The sequence below is a fragment of the Oncorhynchus gorbuscha genome, linkage group LG09, assembly GCF_021184085.1.
Source record: "Oncorhynchus gorbuscha isolate QuinsamMale2020 ecotype Even-year linkage group LG09, OgorEven_v1.0, whole genome shotgun sequence".
Classification (NCBI taxonomy): Eukaryota; Metazoa; Chordata; class Actinopteri; order Salmoniformes; family Salmonidae; genus Oncorhynchus; species Oncorhynchus gorbuscha.
In genome coordinates, this window is record NC_060181.1 from 80,985,204 (window position 1) to 81,001,261 (window position 16,058).

Here is a 16,058-nt window from a genome sequence, read left to right on the forward strand (position 1 = left end):
CGCACACATACTGTACGTACACACACTCACGTACTCACGCACACATACTGTACGTACACACACTCACATACTGTATGTACTCACGCACACATACTCACGCACACATACTGTACGTACACACACTCACGTACTCACGCACACATACTGTACGTACACACACTCACATACTGTACGTACTCACGCACACATACTCACGCACACATACTGTACGTACACACACTCACATACTGTACGTACTCACGCACACATACTCACGCACACATACTGTACGTACACACACTCACATACTGTACGTACTCACGCACACATACTCACACACACATACTGTACGTACACACACTCACATACTGTACGTACACATACTCACGCACACATACTGTACGTACACATACTCATGCACACATACTGTACGTACACACACTCACATACTGTACGTACTCACGCACACATACTCACGCACACATACTGTACGTACACACACTCACATACTGTACGTACTCACGCACACATACTCACGCACACATACTGTACGTACACGTCTTTTCTCAATGGAAGAGATAACAAGAGCCTAGTGGGACAAAAAAAGGAATGCATTTTTAAGTCTGTATGTGGGATTTGCTTGTAGATAATATGGCAACCTAATTAACCAAACCATACCCCTCTCTGTTTCTCTTTCCCTCCATTCAGACTGAAATCCGATGGGACCACCCCCCCTCCTATACCCCCTGTTCCCCTCTCTCTCTCTCTCTCTCTCTCTCCCTCTCTCTCTCTCACTCACACTCACTCTCTCTCTCTCTCCCTCCCTCTCTCTCTCTCTCCCTCTCCCTCTCCCTCTCCCTCTCCCTCTCCCTCTCCCTCTCCCTCTCCCTCTCCCTCTCCCTCTCCCTCTCCCTCTCCCTCTCTCTCCTGTCTGTGAACGATGGATAACGCTGCAGCCTAGTGACAAGGTCGCCACGCCAACAGCTGGACCATGTGCTGCAGTAGACAAACTTTAACCTCCACCATCCCCTCCCCTAGGGGTCAACAGGGCCACCGTCGTCACGACAATGTGGACACTTGACCCCCCCCCCCCAAGTCTCCTATCTTCACTCCCCCCTCTCGGCACCCAGACATTGAGGGGCCGTCGCTGCTGCTATCTAGACAAATAAAAAGAATGTTTCTTCAAAGATTATCTATGTACATTCAAAGTTACTTCTGCAAAATGATATTATTATTATTATTATTGTTATTATTATTATTCCACTGGTTATCGTTTGGCTTTGGCTGACAGGGCCAGTTAACCTCACCTTGAACCAAACCTCAAGATATGCGAAACACACGTTATACATACTTACACATGTTTATTTATTTATATGTGTGCACTTAGTGGTGCATGTGTGTGTGTGGATGTGTACACTGAATTTGTACTGCAGAGAGGTGGCATTTTACGAATATATTCAACAACGTAGTAAGTTAGCAGTTGCTTAAAACCCCTACCTCAGAGCAAACCAGGTTAGTACTTATTTACACACCAGAAATATATATCGAGATATATTTATTTATTTTCAGAGGTGAATGTTTTTATGAACACCAATCCAAAGCCTTACTACTCTCCTGTCCGCAGTTTCTGATGGACGTTTAGTTTGGACCTATAAACACGCAGAAAATCAAAGACTTAAATCCATTGCCATGGAGACGGAATGCTTGTCTGAGCAGCTGAGGAGGAAGAAATGTCTGTCTGACCTCTTTCCCTCTGCAATCAAAGATTATTGAGATTATTACAGTTCGTTCACATATAGTTACTATATATTAATATGCCATAGTAATATATTTATCATTGCATACAGAGCTTACGAGAAGAAGCTGTTCGGCATTATTCAATACGCAAGTAAAAGCCAGGAGAATGGGATCCAGGAGGAGTTTTCTAGAATAGGACACACATCATCATCACAAACATCCGCATGTCCCAGTTTCACCTGTGCTGGTGGTCTGTTGTTAATGCCTAGAACACCATCATTGAGACAAAGCCTTTATATACTTTAACAGATTACCTAGTTCACTCACAATGACCCACCTGTGACACGTTATTCTCACCTGATGCCTCAGCACGGCACCTGTGGTTAGCTGTGATAGGCTATTTGGCACAGAGGTGTGCTGTCATTGGGCTGGTGGGCAGACTGACGACTGGTTTTCAGAGAGGTTTTGACATGCCTGAAGAACATGGCTGCTGCTTTGGGCTGTGAGACAGGAAGGAAGGAGGAGACACACCAGAGTTGACGCTGCACGGTCTTGCACTTACAAACTGCCTAGATTGTAAACACAAGACACTTGAATGTAGTCTATTCCATGTTCTCCTATTGGGGAACGTAACCACCTTGACAACGAGTGGAAATACCACAACAATAATATCTACGACAACTGCTACAACATGCAGAATAAGACAAAAGAAACAGGCAAAAACATAACGATCAAAAAACGGAGTAAGGACGAAGAGTGTCGCTTACTTTGTCAGTTCATTGGTACTCAACGTTCGCCTATATACTGTAAAAATGTACAAATACAGAGAATAGAATTGAGCGCAAGCTGAACCTTTTGTTTGAGAGACATTTTAAGTTAAAGATGATAAATTATGTTTGTACTGTTTATGTGTTTGGAGTGAATTCCCGGAAACAATGAAAGCACTAATTATTAAGTTATATACAAGCAGCAATGTTTGGCCTGGATTTTAAAATGATTATTACAGGATGGTCTTGTGAAATGATTGCCTCTACAAGGACATTTTCTAATGCTGTAATTCCGAGAAATACTTTGAGAACAAATGATTCATTAATACTTGACATATACACGTTTATTCTTGCTACTTAGGTACATTTCACGAATGGCACATGCAATATTTACATTTTAAAGACATTTGTTTATAGAGAGGTACCAACTGTATAATAATATGTTAATAATGTTTGTTAAACCTTAAAATATATTATTTTTTTGTTATTTGTAATTTTTTTCTGCCAATTGATATAATGGAAAGTGTTCTGTTTGTTTTTGCTAATAGAGCGTATTGGTGATTTGACCAGTGTTTTTTTGCATTTGGATAGCGTTCCTGTTGGGTTTTTATTTAGCGTCTAAACATTACGATGATATGACGACTTAGCTTAACTTGCTGTGTCTTCCATTGTAAATACTTCATATCTCATGACTTATTGAGATGCTACTAAGAGATGATCAGTTAAACCTAGTGTAGTTGCCATGGCTTTAGACTGTATTGATTCTTTATAGACACTTGCAATAAAGAATAACATTGTTTAAGAAAGCTAATGACTCTGTCTCCTCTCTTTTTTTCCCACAAACAAGTGTGGTTGTTTTTTGGGGATCTCTTATCTGAATGGAAGAAAGACAGAGCATCATCTGTCTCCACAGACACCAGATGTCTCAATTCATTTTTCAATAAATCAAATAAAAACCTCTCTCTCTCTGTTGTGTCTTAGCCACGCATGTTCATCTTTTCCCTCTCTACTAGTATCCCTCAATGAGTATTGTACTATGACTTCTGCCCATTGAACAACACCCCAGTGGCAAGACAGAAGAATTCTTTAAGTATCTTCTAGCATTAGCGCTGCTATGGGTTTGCTCCCCCAACCCCTACAATAGTAATTAGACTAGCTTGTCATGAGCGACAGAACAGAGAAGGAATAAATACAAGCTGTTATGGGATTGTGTTTCTGTGCCCTCAGCCATATGCTGTCAGATTATTCCTTCTCACAGCCATGCCAATTGAAATGGTCATTAAGGTTGGGAAACTTTGTATAACTGTAACAGTCTGGTTGGGATATTAGTTTGTGTGTGTGTGTTTTTGGGGGCAGGGTGTGTGTGTGTATGGGGGGAGGGGTTGTAATTATGTGTGTATACAGTAGTTGCCAAAAGTTTTGAGAGTGACGCAAATATTAATTTTCACAGTCTGCTGCTTCAGTGTCTTTAGATATTTTTTGTCAGATGTTACTATGGAATACTGAAGTATAATTACAAGCATTTCATAAGTGTCAAAGGCTTTTATTGACAATTACATGAAGTTGATGCAAAGAGTCAATATTTGCAGTGTTAACCCTTCTTTTTCAAGACCTCTGCAATCCGTCTAATGTCGTTCGTCTGTTGAAAGAAGAGAGTCGGACCGCAGCGTGTAGGTTACTCATTACTTTAATGAAAGAAATACGCGGTACATGAAATAACTGAACTAAATACAAAAACAACAGAACGGAACGTGAAACTAATTACAGCCTATCTGGTGACTACAACACAGAGACAGGTACAAACACCCACGAAATACAAAGCGAAAGTCAGGATGCCTAAATACGGTTCCCAATCAGAGACAACGACAAGCACCTGACTCTGATTGAGAATCGCCTCAGGCAGCCAAGCCTAACAACACCCTTAATCAGCCGCGATCCCAAATAATACAAACCCCAATACGAATACAACATATAAACCCATGTCACACCCTGGCCTACCCAAACATATAACAAAAACACAAGATACAATGACCAAGGCGTGACAGAACCCCCCCCCCCTAAGGTGCGGACTCCGGGACGCACCTCAAGAGCATAGGGAGGGTCCGGGTGGGCGTCTGTCCATGGTGGCGGTTCTGGCTCGGGACGTGGACCCCACTCCATTAATGTCCTTGTTCCTCCCCTTCACGTCCTGGGATAATCCACCTTCGCCGCCGACCATGGCCTAATAGTCCTCACCCAGATCCCCAGATAACTGAGGGGCAGCTCGGGACAGAGGGGCAGCTCGGGACAGAGGGGCAGCTCGGGACAGAGGCAGCCTGGGACTGAGGGGAAGCCCAGTACTGAGATGAAGCCCAGTACTGAGATGAAGCTCAGGCAGGTAGTAGGCTCCGGTAAATCCTGGCTGGCTGGCAGATCTGGAAGAGACTGGTTGTCGGGCAGATCTGGAAGAGACTGGTTGTCTGGCAGATCTGGAAGAGACTGGTTGTCTGGCGGCGCTGGGCTGACTGGCGGCACTGGCGGCGCTGGGCAGACTGGGAGCACTGGCGGCGCTGGGCAGACTGGGAGCACTGGTGGCGCTGGGCAGACGGGAGACTCCGGCAGCGCAGGAGAGGAGAAAGGCTCTGGCTGCGCTAAACAGGCGGGAGTCTCCGACAGCGCAGGAGAGGAGAAAAGTGCTGGCTGCGCTGAACAGGCGAGGCGTACTGGAGGCCTGGTGCGTGGTGCTGGAACTGGTGGTACTGGATCGAGGACACGCACAGGAAGCCTGGTGCGGGGAGCTGCTACCGGAGGACTGGTGTGTAGAGGTGGCTCTGGATAGACCGGACCGTGCAGGCGCACTGGAGCTCTTGAGCACCGAGCCTGCCCAAGCTTACCTGGCTCGATGCCCACTCTAGCCCGGCAAATAGAAAGGGCTGGTATGTGCCGCACCTGGCTCTGCACCCGCACTGGAAACACCGTGCGCTCCATAGCATAACACGGTGCCTGCCCGGTCTCTCTAGCCCAACGGTGAGCACAGGGAGTTTGCGCAGGTCTCCTACCTGGCATAACTATTCTCCCTTCTAGCCCCCCCAATATTTTTTTTGGGCTGCTTTTCCGGCTTCCAAGCGCGTCGCCGTGCTGCCTCCTCATACCAGCGCCTCTCCGCTTTAGCCACATATATTTCTTCCTTGTGACGGCGATATTCTCCAGGCTGAGCCCAAGGTCCTTTACCGTCTAATTCCTCCTCCCATGTCCAATTCTCCAAGTGGTGCAGCCTCTCCCACTGCAACTGCTCTTCACGATTAACAGGGAGATTTGGCTCAGGTCTGAACCCTGACTCAGCCACTCTCTCTCTGCGCCCTCCCCCAATAAATAATTGGGGGTTACTTTCGGTTTTCGCTCTGCGTCGCCGTGTTTTCCTTTTTGACTCCATTAGCCTGTAGCCCTCTTCGCACTGCTGAAGCGAATCCCAGGCGGGCGCCTGCACTCTCTCTGGGTCGGCCGCCCACCTGTCGATTTCTTCCCATGTCGTATACTCCATGCCTTTACCTTCCATAACGTCTTCCTTTAGATCCTGCCAGTTTACACGCTGCTCGGTCCGTGAGAGGTGGGTGTTTCTGTAACGTCGTACATCTGTTGAAAGAAGAGGGTCGGACCGAAATGCAGCGTGTAGGTTACTCATGACTTTAATGAAAGAAATACGCGGTACATGAAATAACTGAACTAAATACAAAAACAATAGAATGGAATGTGAAACTAATTACAGCCTATCTGGTGACTACAACACAGAGACAGGTACAAACACCCACGAAATACAAAGCGAAATTCAGGCTGCCTAAATACAGTTCCCAATCAGAGGCAACGACAAGCACCTGACTCTGATTGAGAATCGCCTCAGGCAGCCAAGCCTAACAACACCCCTAATCAGCCGCGATCCCAAATAATACAAACCCCAATACGAATACAACATATAAACCCATGTCACACCCTGGCCTACCCAAACATATAACAAAAACACAAAATACAATGACCAAGGCGTGACACCGTCCTGGCATGCTGTCAATTAACTTCTGAGCCACATCCTGACTGATGGCAGCCCATTCTTGCATAATCAATGCTTGGAGTTTGTCAGAATTTGTGGGTTTTTGTTTGTCCACCCGCCTCTTGAGGATTGACCACAAGTTCTCAATGGGATTAATGTCTGGGGAGTTTCCTGGCCATGGACACAAAATATTGATGTTTTGTTCCCCGAGCCACTTAGTTGTCACGTTTGCCTTATGGCAAGGTGCTCCATAATGCTGGAAAAGGCATTGTTCGTCACCAAACTGTTCCTAGATGGTTGGGAGAAGTTGCTCTTGGAGGATGTGTTGGTACCATTCTTTATTCATGGCTGTGTTCTTATGCAAAATTGTGAGTGCGCCCACTCCCTTGGCTGAGAAGCAACCCCACACATGAATGGTCTCAGTATGCTTTACTGTTGGCATGACACAGACCTGATGGTAGCGCTCACCTCCGGACAAGCTTTTTTCCGGATGCCTCAAACAATCGGAAAGGGGATTCATCAGAGAAAATGACTTCACCCCAGTCCTCAGCAGTCCAATCCCTGTACCTTTTGCAGAATATCAGTCTGTCCCTGATATTTTTCCTGGAGAGAAGTGGCTTCTTTGCTGCCCTTCTTGACATCAAGCCATCCTCCAAAAGTCTTCGCCTCACTGTGCGTGCAGATGCATTCACACCTGCCTGCTGCCATTCCTGAGCAAGCTCTGTACTGGTGGTGCCCCAATCCTGCATTTGAATCAACATTAGGAGATGGTCCTGGCGCTTGCTGGATTTTCTTAGGTGCCCTGAAGCCTTCTTCACAACAATTGAACCACTCTCCTTGAAGTTCTTGATGATCTGAAAAATTGTTGATTTAGGTGCAATCTTACTGGCAGCAATATCCTTGCCTGTGAAGCCCTTTTTGTGCAAAGCAATGATGATGGCACGTGTTTCCTTGCAGGTAACCATGTTTGACAGAGGAAGAACAATGATTCCAAGCACCACCCTCCTTTTGTAGCTTCCAGTCTGTTATTCGAACTCAATCAGCATGACAGAGTGATCTCCAGCCTTGTCCTCGTCAACACTCACACCTGTGTTAATGAGAGAATCACCGACATGATGTCAGCTGGTCCTTTTGTGGCAAGGCTGTTATGCAGTGGAAATGTTATTTTGGGGGATTCAGTTCATTTGCTTGGCAAAGAGGGACTTTGCAATGAATTGCAATTCATCTGATCACTCTTCATAACATTCCAGAGTATATGCAAATTGCCTTCATACAAACTGAGGCAGCAGACTTTGTGAAAATGTATATTTGTGTAATTCTCAAAACTTTTGGTCGCGACTGCATGTTTGTGAAGGGGTTTTGGCAGATTGCTTTTGTGTGCATATGCACTTAGTGTACAAAACATTAAGAACACCTTCCTAATATTGAGTTTCACCCTTGCTCTTTTAACCTCAGAACAGCCTGAATTTGTCGGGGCTTGGAATCTACAAGGTGTCGAAAGTGTTCCACAGGGATGCTGCCCCATGATGACTCCAATGCTTCTGCACACTTGTGTCAAGTTGGCTGGATGTGTTTTGGGTGGTGGACCGTTCTTGATACACACGGGAAACTGTTGAGCGTGAAAAACTCAGCAGCGTTGCAGTTCTTGACACAAAACGGAGCGCCTGGCACCTACTACCATACCCCGTTCAAAGGCACTTAAATATTTTGTCTTGCCCATTCACCCTCTGAATGGTACACACACACAATCAATGTCTCAGTCATTTCAAGGCTTTAAAATCCTTCTTTAACCTGCCTTTTCCTCATCTACACTGATGAAGTGGATTTAACAAGTGACATCAATAAGAGATCATAGCTTTCATCTGGATTCACCTGGTCAGTCTAAGTCATGGAAAAAGCAGGTATCCGTAATGTTTTGTACACTCAGTGTCGTATCAAATACAATTTGAAATGAAAATGCTTACTTACGAGCCCTTCCCAACAATGCAGAGGGAAAGAAAATAGAGAAATAATCAGAAAGTTAAACATGTAATATATAATATATAATATATATATAATATATAATAGATACATAATGAGTAACAATAACTTGGCTATATACACAGGGTACCAGTACTGAGTCCATGTGCAGGGGTACGTGGTAATTGAGATACACTACCGGTCCAAAGTTTTAGAACGCCTACTCATTCAAGGGGTTTTGTTATTTTTACTATTTTATACATTGTAGAGTAGTAGTGAAGACATCAAAACTATGAAATAACACATATGGAATCATGTAGTAACCAAAAAAGTGTTAAACAAATCAAAACACTATATATTTTATATTTGAGATTCTTCAAATTGCCACCCTTTGCCTTGATGACAGCTTTGCACACTCTTGGCATTCTCTCAACCAGCTTCATGAGGTAATCACCTGGAATGCATTTCAATTAACAGGTGCGCCTTGTTAACTTCTTGCGTCGAGCCATCCCGGATCCGGGATCGTGAATACAGCCTCAAGCTCATTACCATAACGCAACGTTAACTATTCATGAAAATCGCAAATGAAATGAAATTAATCTATTTGCTCTCAAGCTTAGCCTTTTGTTAACAACACTGTCATCTCAGATTTTCTAAATATGCTTCTCAACCATAGCAAACCAGCATTTAGCATTAGCATTAGCATTAGCATTTAGCATTAGCATTTAGCATTAGCATTAGCAGGCAACATTTTCACAAAAACCAGCAAAAACATTCAATAAATCATTTACCTTTGAAGAACTTCAGATGTTTTCAATGAGGAGACTCTCAGTTAGATAGCAAAATGTTCAGTTTTCCTGAAAGATTAGTTGTGCAGGGGAAATCGGTCCGTTTTCTGCGTCATGTTTGGCTACCAAAAAAAAGGAAAATTCATTCATCCAAACGCCAAACTTTCTTCCACATTAACTCCATAATATCGACTGAAACATGGTAAATGTTGTTTAGAATCAATTCTCAAGGTGTTTTTCACATATCTCTTCATGATATATCATTCCTGGAAGTCTCCTCTCTGTCTCAATCACATGGATGAATGCAGAAGCTTGGAGATTACGCAACAATTTCAACAAAGGACACTGGGCGGATCCCTGGTAAATGTAGTCTCTTATGGCCAATCTTCCAATGATATGCCTACAAATACGTCACAATGCTGCAGACAACTTGGAGAAACGGTAGAAAGGGCAGGCTAATTCGTGGCGCTTTCACAGCCATATAAGGAGACAATGGAAAACAGAGCCTCAAAAATCCTGCTCATTTCCTGTTTGAGGTTGCATCTTGGTTTCGCCTGTAAGATCAGTTCTGGGGCACCCACAGATAATATATTTGCCGTTTTGAAAATGTCAGAATGTTTTCTTTCCAAAGCTGGCAATTATATGCATAGTCGAGCATCTTTTTGTGACAAAATATTGCGCTTAAAACGGGCACGTTTTTTTTTATCCAATAATGAAATTAGTGCCCCCCTAGCTTCAACTGGTTAATGTTACTTTTTGGAGTTTCTTTCCTTATTAATGGGTTTGAGTCAATCAGTTGTGTTGTGACAAGGTAGAAGGGTTTATACCTTTTTGGTAAAAGACCCAATCCATATTATGGCAAGAACCTCTCAAACAAGCAAAGAGAAACGACATTCCAACATTACTTTAAGACATGAAAGTCAGTCAATCCAGAAAACTTCAAGAACTTTGAAAGCGCTTTGATGAAACTGGCTCTCGTGAGGACCGCCACAGGAAAGGAATACCCAGAGTTACCAATCTCAGAAATTGCAGCCCAAATAAATCCTTCAGAGAGTTCAAGTAAAGGACACCAATAATAAGAAGAGACTTGCTTGGGCCATAAAACACAAACAATGGACATTAGACCGGTGGAAATCTGTCCTTTGGGCTGATGAGACAAAATCTGAGATTGTTGGTTCCATCCGCCGTGTCTTTGTGAGACGCAGGGTAGGTGAATGGATGATCTCCACATGTGTGGTTCCCACCGTGAAGCATGGAGGAGGAAGTTTTATGGTGTCGGGGTGCTTTGTTGGTGATACTGTCTGTGATTTATTTAGAATTCTAGGCACATTTAACCAGCATGGCTACCACAGAATACTGCTGCGATACGTCATCCCATCTGGTTTTCACTTAGTGGGTCTATCATTTGTTTTTCAAAAGGACAATGACCCACCACACCTACAGGCTGTGTAAGGGCTATTTGATCAAGAAGGAGCGCTGCATCAGATGACCTGGCTTCTACAATCACCCAACCTCAACCCAATTTAGATGGTTTGGGATGAGTTGGACCACAGAGAGAAGGAAAAACAGCCAACAAGTGCTCAGCATATGTGGGAACTCCTTGTGAAAACCATTCCTCATGAAGCTAGTTGAGAGAATGCCAAGAATGTGCAAGCTGTCATCAAGGAAAAGGGTGGCTACTTTGAAGAATCTCAAATACAAAATATATTTAGACTTGTTTAACACTTTTTTGGATACTACATGATTCCATATGTGTCACGACTAGTCAAGGTGGGTGGAATCAGGGAGCAAAGAGTGAATAGAGGTTTATTCTCCGGTGAACAACAATAAACACGGACAACCCAAAATACAAACAGGGTGAAGAATATCCAAAACAGGAAATAACAGACAAACCGGAGAAATAAAACACAAAAACACAGACAGCCGAAACGAAATGACAAAAACAAACAATCCCGCACAAAACAAGGGCGGGACAACCTACATTATATACAGATACTAATTAACTAACACACAAGTGAAAACAATCAGACAAAACCAACAGATAACCGAAAAGGGATCGGTAGTGGCTAATAGGACGGTGACGACGACCGCCGAGCACAGCCTGAACGGGCAGGAGAGCCAACCTCGGCGGAAGTCGTGACAGTACCCCCCCCCTGACGTGCGGCTCCCGCAGCGCGCCGCCACAGTCCTCGATGACGACCCGGAGGACGAGGTGCTGGGCGATCCGGGTGGAGGCGGTGGAATTCTATCAGGAGAGAAGGGTCCAAAATGTCCCTCACCGGAACCCAGCATCTCTCCTCCGGGCCGTACCCCTCCCAGTCCACGAGGTACTGTAGGCCCCCCACCCGGCGTCTAGAATCCAGAATGCCTCGAACTGTATACGCCGGGGGCCCATCGATGTCCAGAGGGGGCGGAGGGACCTCAGACACCTCACCTTCTTGCAGGGGACCAGCCACCACCGGCCTGAGGAGAGACACATGAAACGAGGGGTTAATACGGTAATACCTAGGAAGTTGTAACCTATAACACACCTCGTTTATTCTCCTCAGGACTTTGAACGGCCCCAAACACTGCGGCCCCAGCTTCCGACAGGGCAGGCGGAGGGACAAGTTTCGGGTCGAGAGCCAGACCCTGTCCCCCGGTGCAAACACGGGGGTCTCACTGCGGTGCTGGTCAGCGCTCCTCTTCTGCCGTTCTCCCGCTAACCGTAATGAGTCCTGAACGGCTTTCCAGGTGTCCTTGGAGCGCTGTACCCATTCGTCCACCGCAGGAGCCTCGGTCTGACTCTGATGCCATGGAGCCAGGACCGTCTGGTAACCTAACACACACTCAAAAGGAGACAAGTTAGTAGAGGAGTGGCGTAAGGAGTTCTGGGCTCGTTCGGCCCATGGAACATACCTTGCCCACTCACCAGGCCGGTCCCGACAGTAGGACCGCAGAAACCTGCCCACATCCTGGTTAACGCGCTCCACATGCCCATTACTCTCGGGGTGAAAACCTGAGGTTAAGCTAACCGAGACCCCCAGTCTCTCCATAAACGCCCTCCACACTCTGGACGTGAATTGGGGACCCCGATCAGAGACAATGTCCTCAGGCACCCCATAGTGCCGGAAGACATGGGTAAACAAAGCCTCAGCAGTCTGCAGGGCCGTAGGAAGACCGGGCAACGGAATAAGACGACAGGACTTAGAAAACCGATCCACAACGACCAGGATCGTAGTACTTCCCTGGGACGGGGGAAGGTCGGTAAGAAAATCCACCTATAAATGTGTCCACGGCCGTTGTGGAACGGGGAGGGGTTGTGATTTCCCTCTAGGTAGGTGCCGAGGAGCCTTGCTCTGAGCACACACTGAGCAGGAGGAGACATAAAATCTCACGTCTTTAGCCAGTGTGGGCCACCAGTATTTCCCTCTCAGACTCTGCACTGTCCTCTTGATACCAGGATGACCCGAGGAGGGAAGAGTATGAGCCCACCTAATCAGCTTGTCCCGGACCACCCTCGGCACGTACTTGGTCCCTACTGGACAGTTAGGAGGAGCCGGCTCTGACCGTGAGGCCCTCTCTATCTCAGCATCTACCTCCCATACCACCGGTGCCACAAGACATGACGGTGGAATGATGGGAGTTGGCTCTACTGACCGTTCCTCTGTATCATAGAGGCGAGACAGTGCGTCAGCTTTGGTGTTTTGGGAGCCTGGCCGATATGTGAGGGTAAACTGGAACCTAGTAAAAAACATGGCCCATCTAGCCTGATGTGGATTTAGTCTCTTAGCTTCCCGGATGTACTCGAGATTACGATGGTCAGTCCAGATGAGAAAAGGGTATTTAGCCCCCTCAAGCCAATGTCTCCACACCTTCAGAGCCTTGACTACAGCTAACAACTCCCGGTCCCCCACATCATAGTTTCGCTCCGCTGGGCTGAGTTTGCTGGAGTTTGGATGGCACGCCCGAGCGTTGGGACAGCACGGCTCCAACCCCAGCCTCGGACGCATCCACCTCCACTATGAACGCTAGTGGAGGTGTCCTGGCATATATTATATTATTAAAGAGGGATCCGGATGCGCCAACACGGGCGCATTGGTGAATAGCTCCTTCAGACGACTGAAAGCCCTGCCCGCCTCTGCTGACCAGCGCAAACGCACCGGTCCTCCCTTCAGCAGTGAGGTGATGGGAGCAGCCACATGACCAAAACCCCGGATAAACCTCCGGTAGTAATTGGCAAACCCTAAAAACCACTGCACTTCTTTCACCGTGGTCGGAGTCGGCCAATTACGCACGGCTGTAACGCGATCATCCTCCATTATCACCCCGGAGGTGGAAATACGATACCCCAGGAAGGAAACGGACTGTTTGAAAAACTCAAATTTCTCCGCCTTGCAATACAGGTCATGCTCTAGTAGTCGCCCAAGTACCTTACGCACCAGAGACACATGCTCCGCGCGTGTGGCAGAATAGATCAAGATGTCATCAATGTACACTACCACTCCCTGACCGAGCAGGTCTCGGAGAATCTCATCTACGAAGGATTGGAAAACGGCTGGAGCATTCTTCAAACCGTATGGCATGACGCGGTACTCATGACCAGAAGTAGTACTAAATGTGGTTTTCCACTCATCTCCTCCCCGGATACATACCAGATTATACGCGCTCCTCAGGTCCAGTTTTGTGAAGAATTGCGCCCCGTGAAATGATTCCATTGCCGTAGCGATGAGAGGTAGTGGGTAACTAAACCCCACTGTAATGGAATTTAGACCTCTATAATCAATACACGGACGCAGACCTCCATCCTTCTTCTTCACAAAAAAGAAGCTTGAGGAGACGGGTGATATGGAGGGCTGAATGTACCCCTGTCCCAGCGATTCGGAAACATATGTTTCCATCGCAACTGTCTCCTCCTGGGACAATGGATAAACGTGACTCCTAGGAAGTGCAGCGTTTTCCAGAAGGTTTATCGCGCAGTCCTCTCGACGATGAGGTGGTAATTTGGTCGCCCTCCCTTTACTGAAGGTGATAGCCAAATCGGCATATTCAGAGGGAATGCGCACGGTGGAAACTTGGTCTGGACTCTCCACCGTAGTCGCACCAACGGCAACTCCTATACACCTACCTGAACACTCCTCTGACCACCCCTTAACAGCCCCCTGTCGCCAGAAAATCACCGGGATGTGTTGAGCTAACCAGGGAACCCCCAACACCACTGGAAACGCAGGTGAATCTATAAGGAACAGGCTAATCTGCTCCTTATGATCACCCTGCGTTACCATGTCCAGTGGCACCGTAGCCTCCCTAAATACTCCTGACCCTAATGGTCGGCTATCTAAGGAGTGCACGGGGAAAGGTTGATCTAACGACACCAGGGTAATCCCTAGCCTTAATGCAAGCCCACGATCCATAAAATTCCCAGCTGCGCCTGAATCGACTAGCGCTTTATGCTGTAGAGAAGGGGAAAACCCAGGGAAAGAAATCAATACAAACACATGACCGACAGGAAGCTCTGAATGAGTTTGGTGCTTACTCACCTGGGGTGATCGAGCAGTGTTCTGCCTGTCCTCCCGACTCCTAGAAGAGTTCCTCCAGCACCAGTCGGACGTGTGCCCTCGTCGACCACAACTGGTGCAGGAGGACACTCCTCCTCCGGTCCCCCTCAAAGCCGTACCTCCTAATTCCATAGGGATAGGATCAGGGGGGCTGGGGATTGGAAACGACAGGACCTGATCCGAACGCCCGTGAGCAGCCAGCAGGTTGTCGAGACGGATAGCCAGATCGATAAGTCCATCCAGTGAATATGTGGTGTCCCGACATGCCAGCTCCCTGCGGACGTCCTCCCTGAGACTACATCTAAAATGATCAATCAAGGTCCTGTTGTTCCATCCTGCTCCTGCTGCCAACGTCCTAAACTCTAGGGCAAAAACCCTGTACGCTCCTCGTCTCCTGACGCAGGTGAATCAGCCGTTCACCCGCCGCCCGACCCTCGGGTGGATGGTCAAAAACAGCTCGGAATCGGCGGGTGAACTCTGGGTAATTATCCTTAGCCGAGTCCGGACCATTCCACACTGCTTTGACCCACTCGAGGGCTCGCCCAGTCAAGCAGGAGATGAGGGCGAGCACGCTCTCCTCTCCAGAGGGAGCAGGACGCACGGTAGCCAGGTATAATTCCAGTTGAAGGAGGAAACCCTGGCACCCACCCGCCGATCCGTCAAACTCCCGTGGGAGTGTCAGCCGAAGAGCCCCAGAGCCAGATGTGATCGCAGAAACAGGAGGTGCTGGAGAAGGGGTTGCTAGAGATGAGGTGGGGAGGCCACTCCTCTCCCATCGATCCATTCTCTCCATCATTTGGTCCATAGCAGAACCAATCCGGTGAATCACGCTGGTATGATGTAGGACCCTCACTTTCATCGATGGGAGAGGAGACGCTGCTGCTCCTGCTGATTCCATGGGTGGTGCGGGATTCTGTCACGACTAGTCAAGGTGGGTGGAATCAGGCGCAGAGAGCAAATAATGAATAGAGGTTTATTCTCCGGTGAACAACAATAAACACGGACAACCCAAAATACAAACAGGGTGAAAAATATCCAAAACAGGAAATAACAGACAAACCGGAGAAATAAAACACAAAAACACCGACAGCCGAAACGAAATGACAAAAACAAACAATCCCGCACAAAACAAGGGCGGGACAACCTACATTATATACAGATACTAATTAACTAACACACAGGTGAAAACAATCAGACAAAACCAACAGATAACCGAAAAGGGATCGGTAGTGGCTAATAGGACGGTGACGACGACCGCCGAGCACAGCCT

The 16,058-nt window shown here is 46.9% G+C and overlaps 2 protein-coding genes across 2 annotated transcripts in view; both read left to right on the forward strand.

Annotated features, from left to right (window-relative positions):
• LOC124044147 (insulin receptor substrate 2-like) overlaps window positions 1-3,294 on the forward strand; it is a 26,499-nt gene extending 23,205 nt beyond the window's left edge. Inside the window, 1 exon segment of the mRNA XM_046363635.1 lies at window positions 688-3,294. Coding sequence (XP_046219591.1) covers window positions 688-692 — 5 coding nt within the window. The 3' untranslated portion in view covers window positions 693-3,294.
• Window positions 1-16,058, forward strand: part of LOC124044168 (unconventional myosin-XVI-like) — a 519,573-nt gene that overhangs the window by 398,099 nt on the left and 105,416 nt on the right. The window lies entirely within an intron of this gene.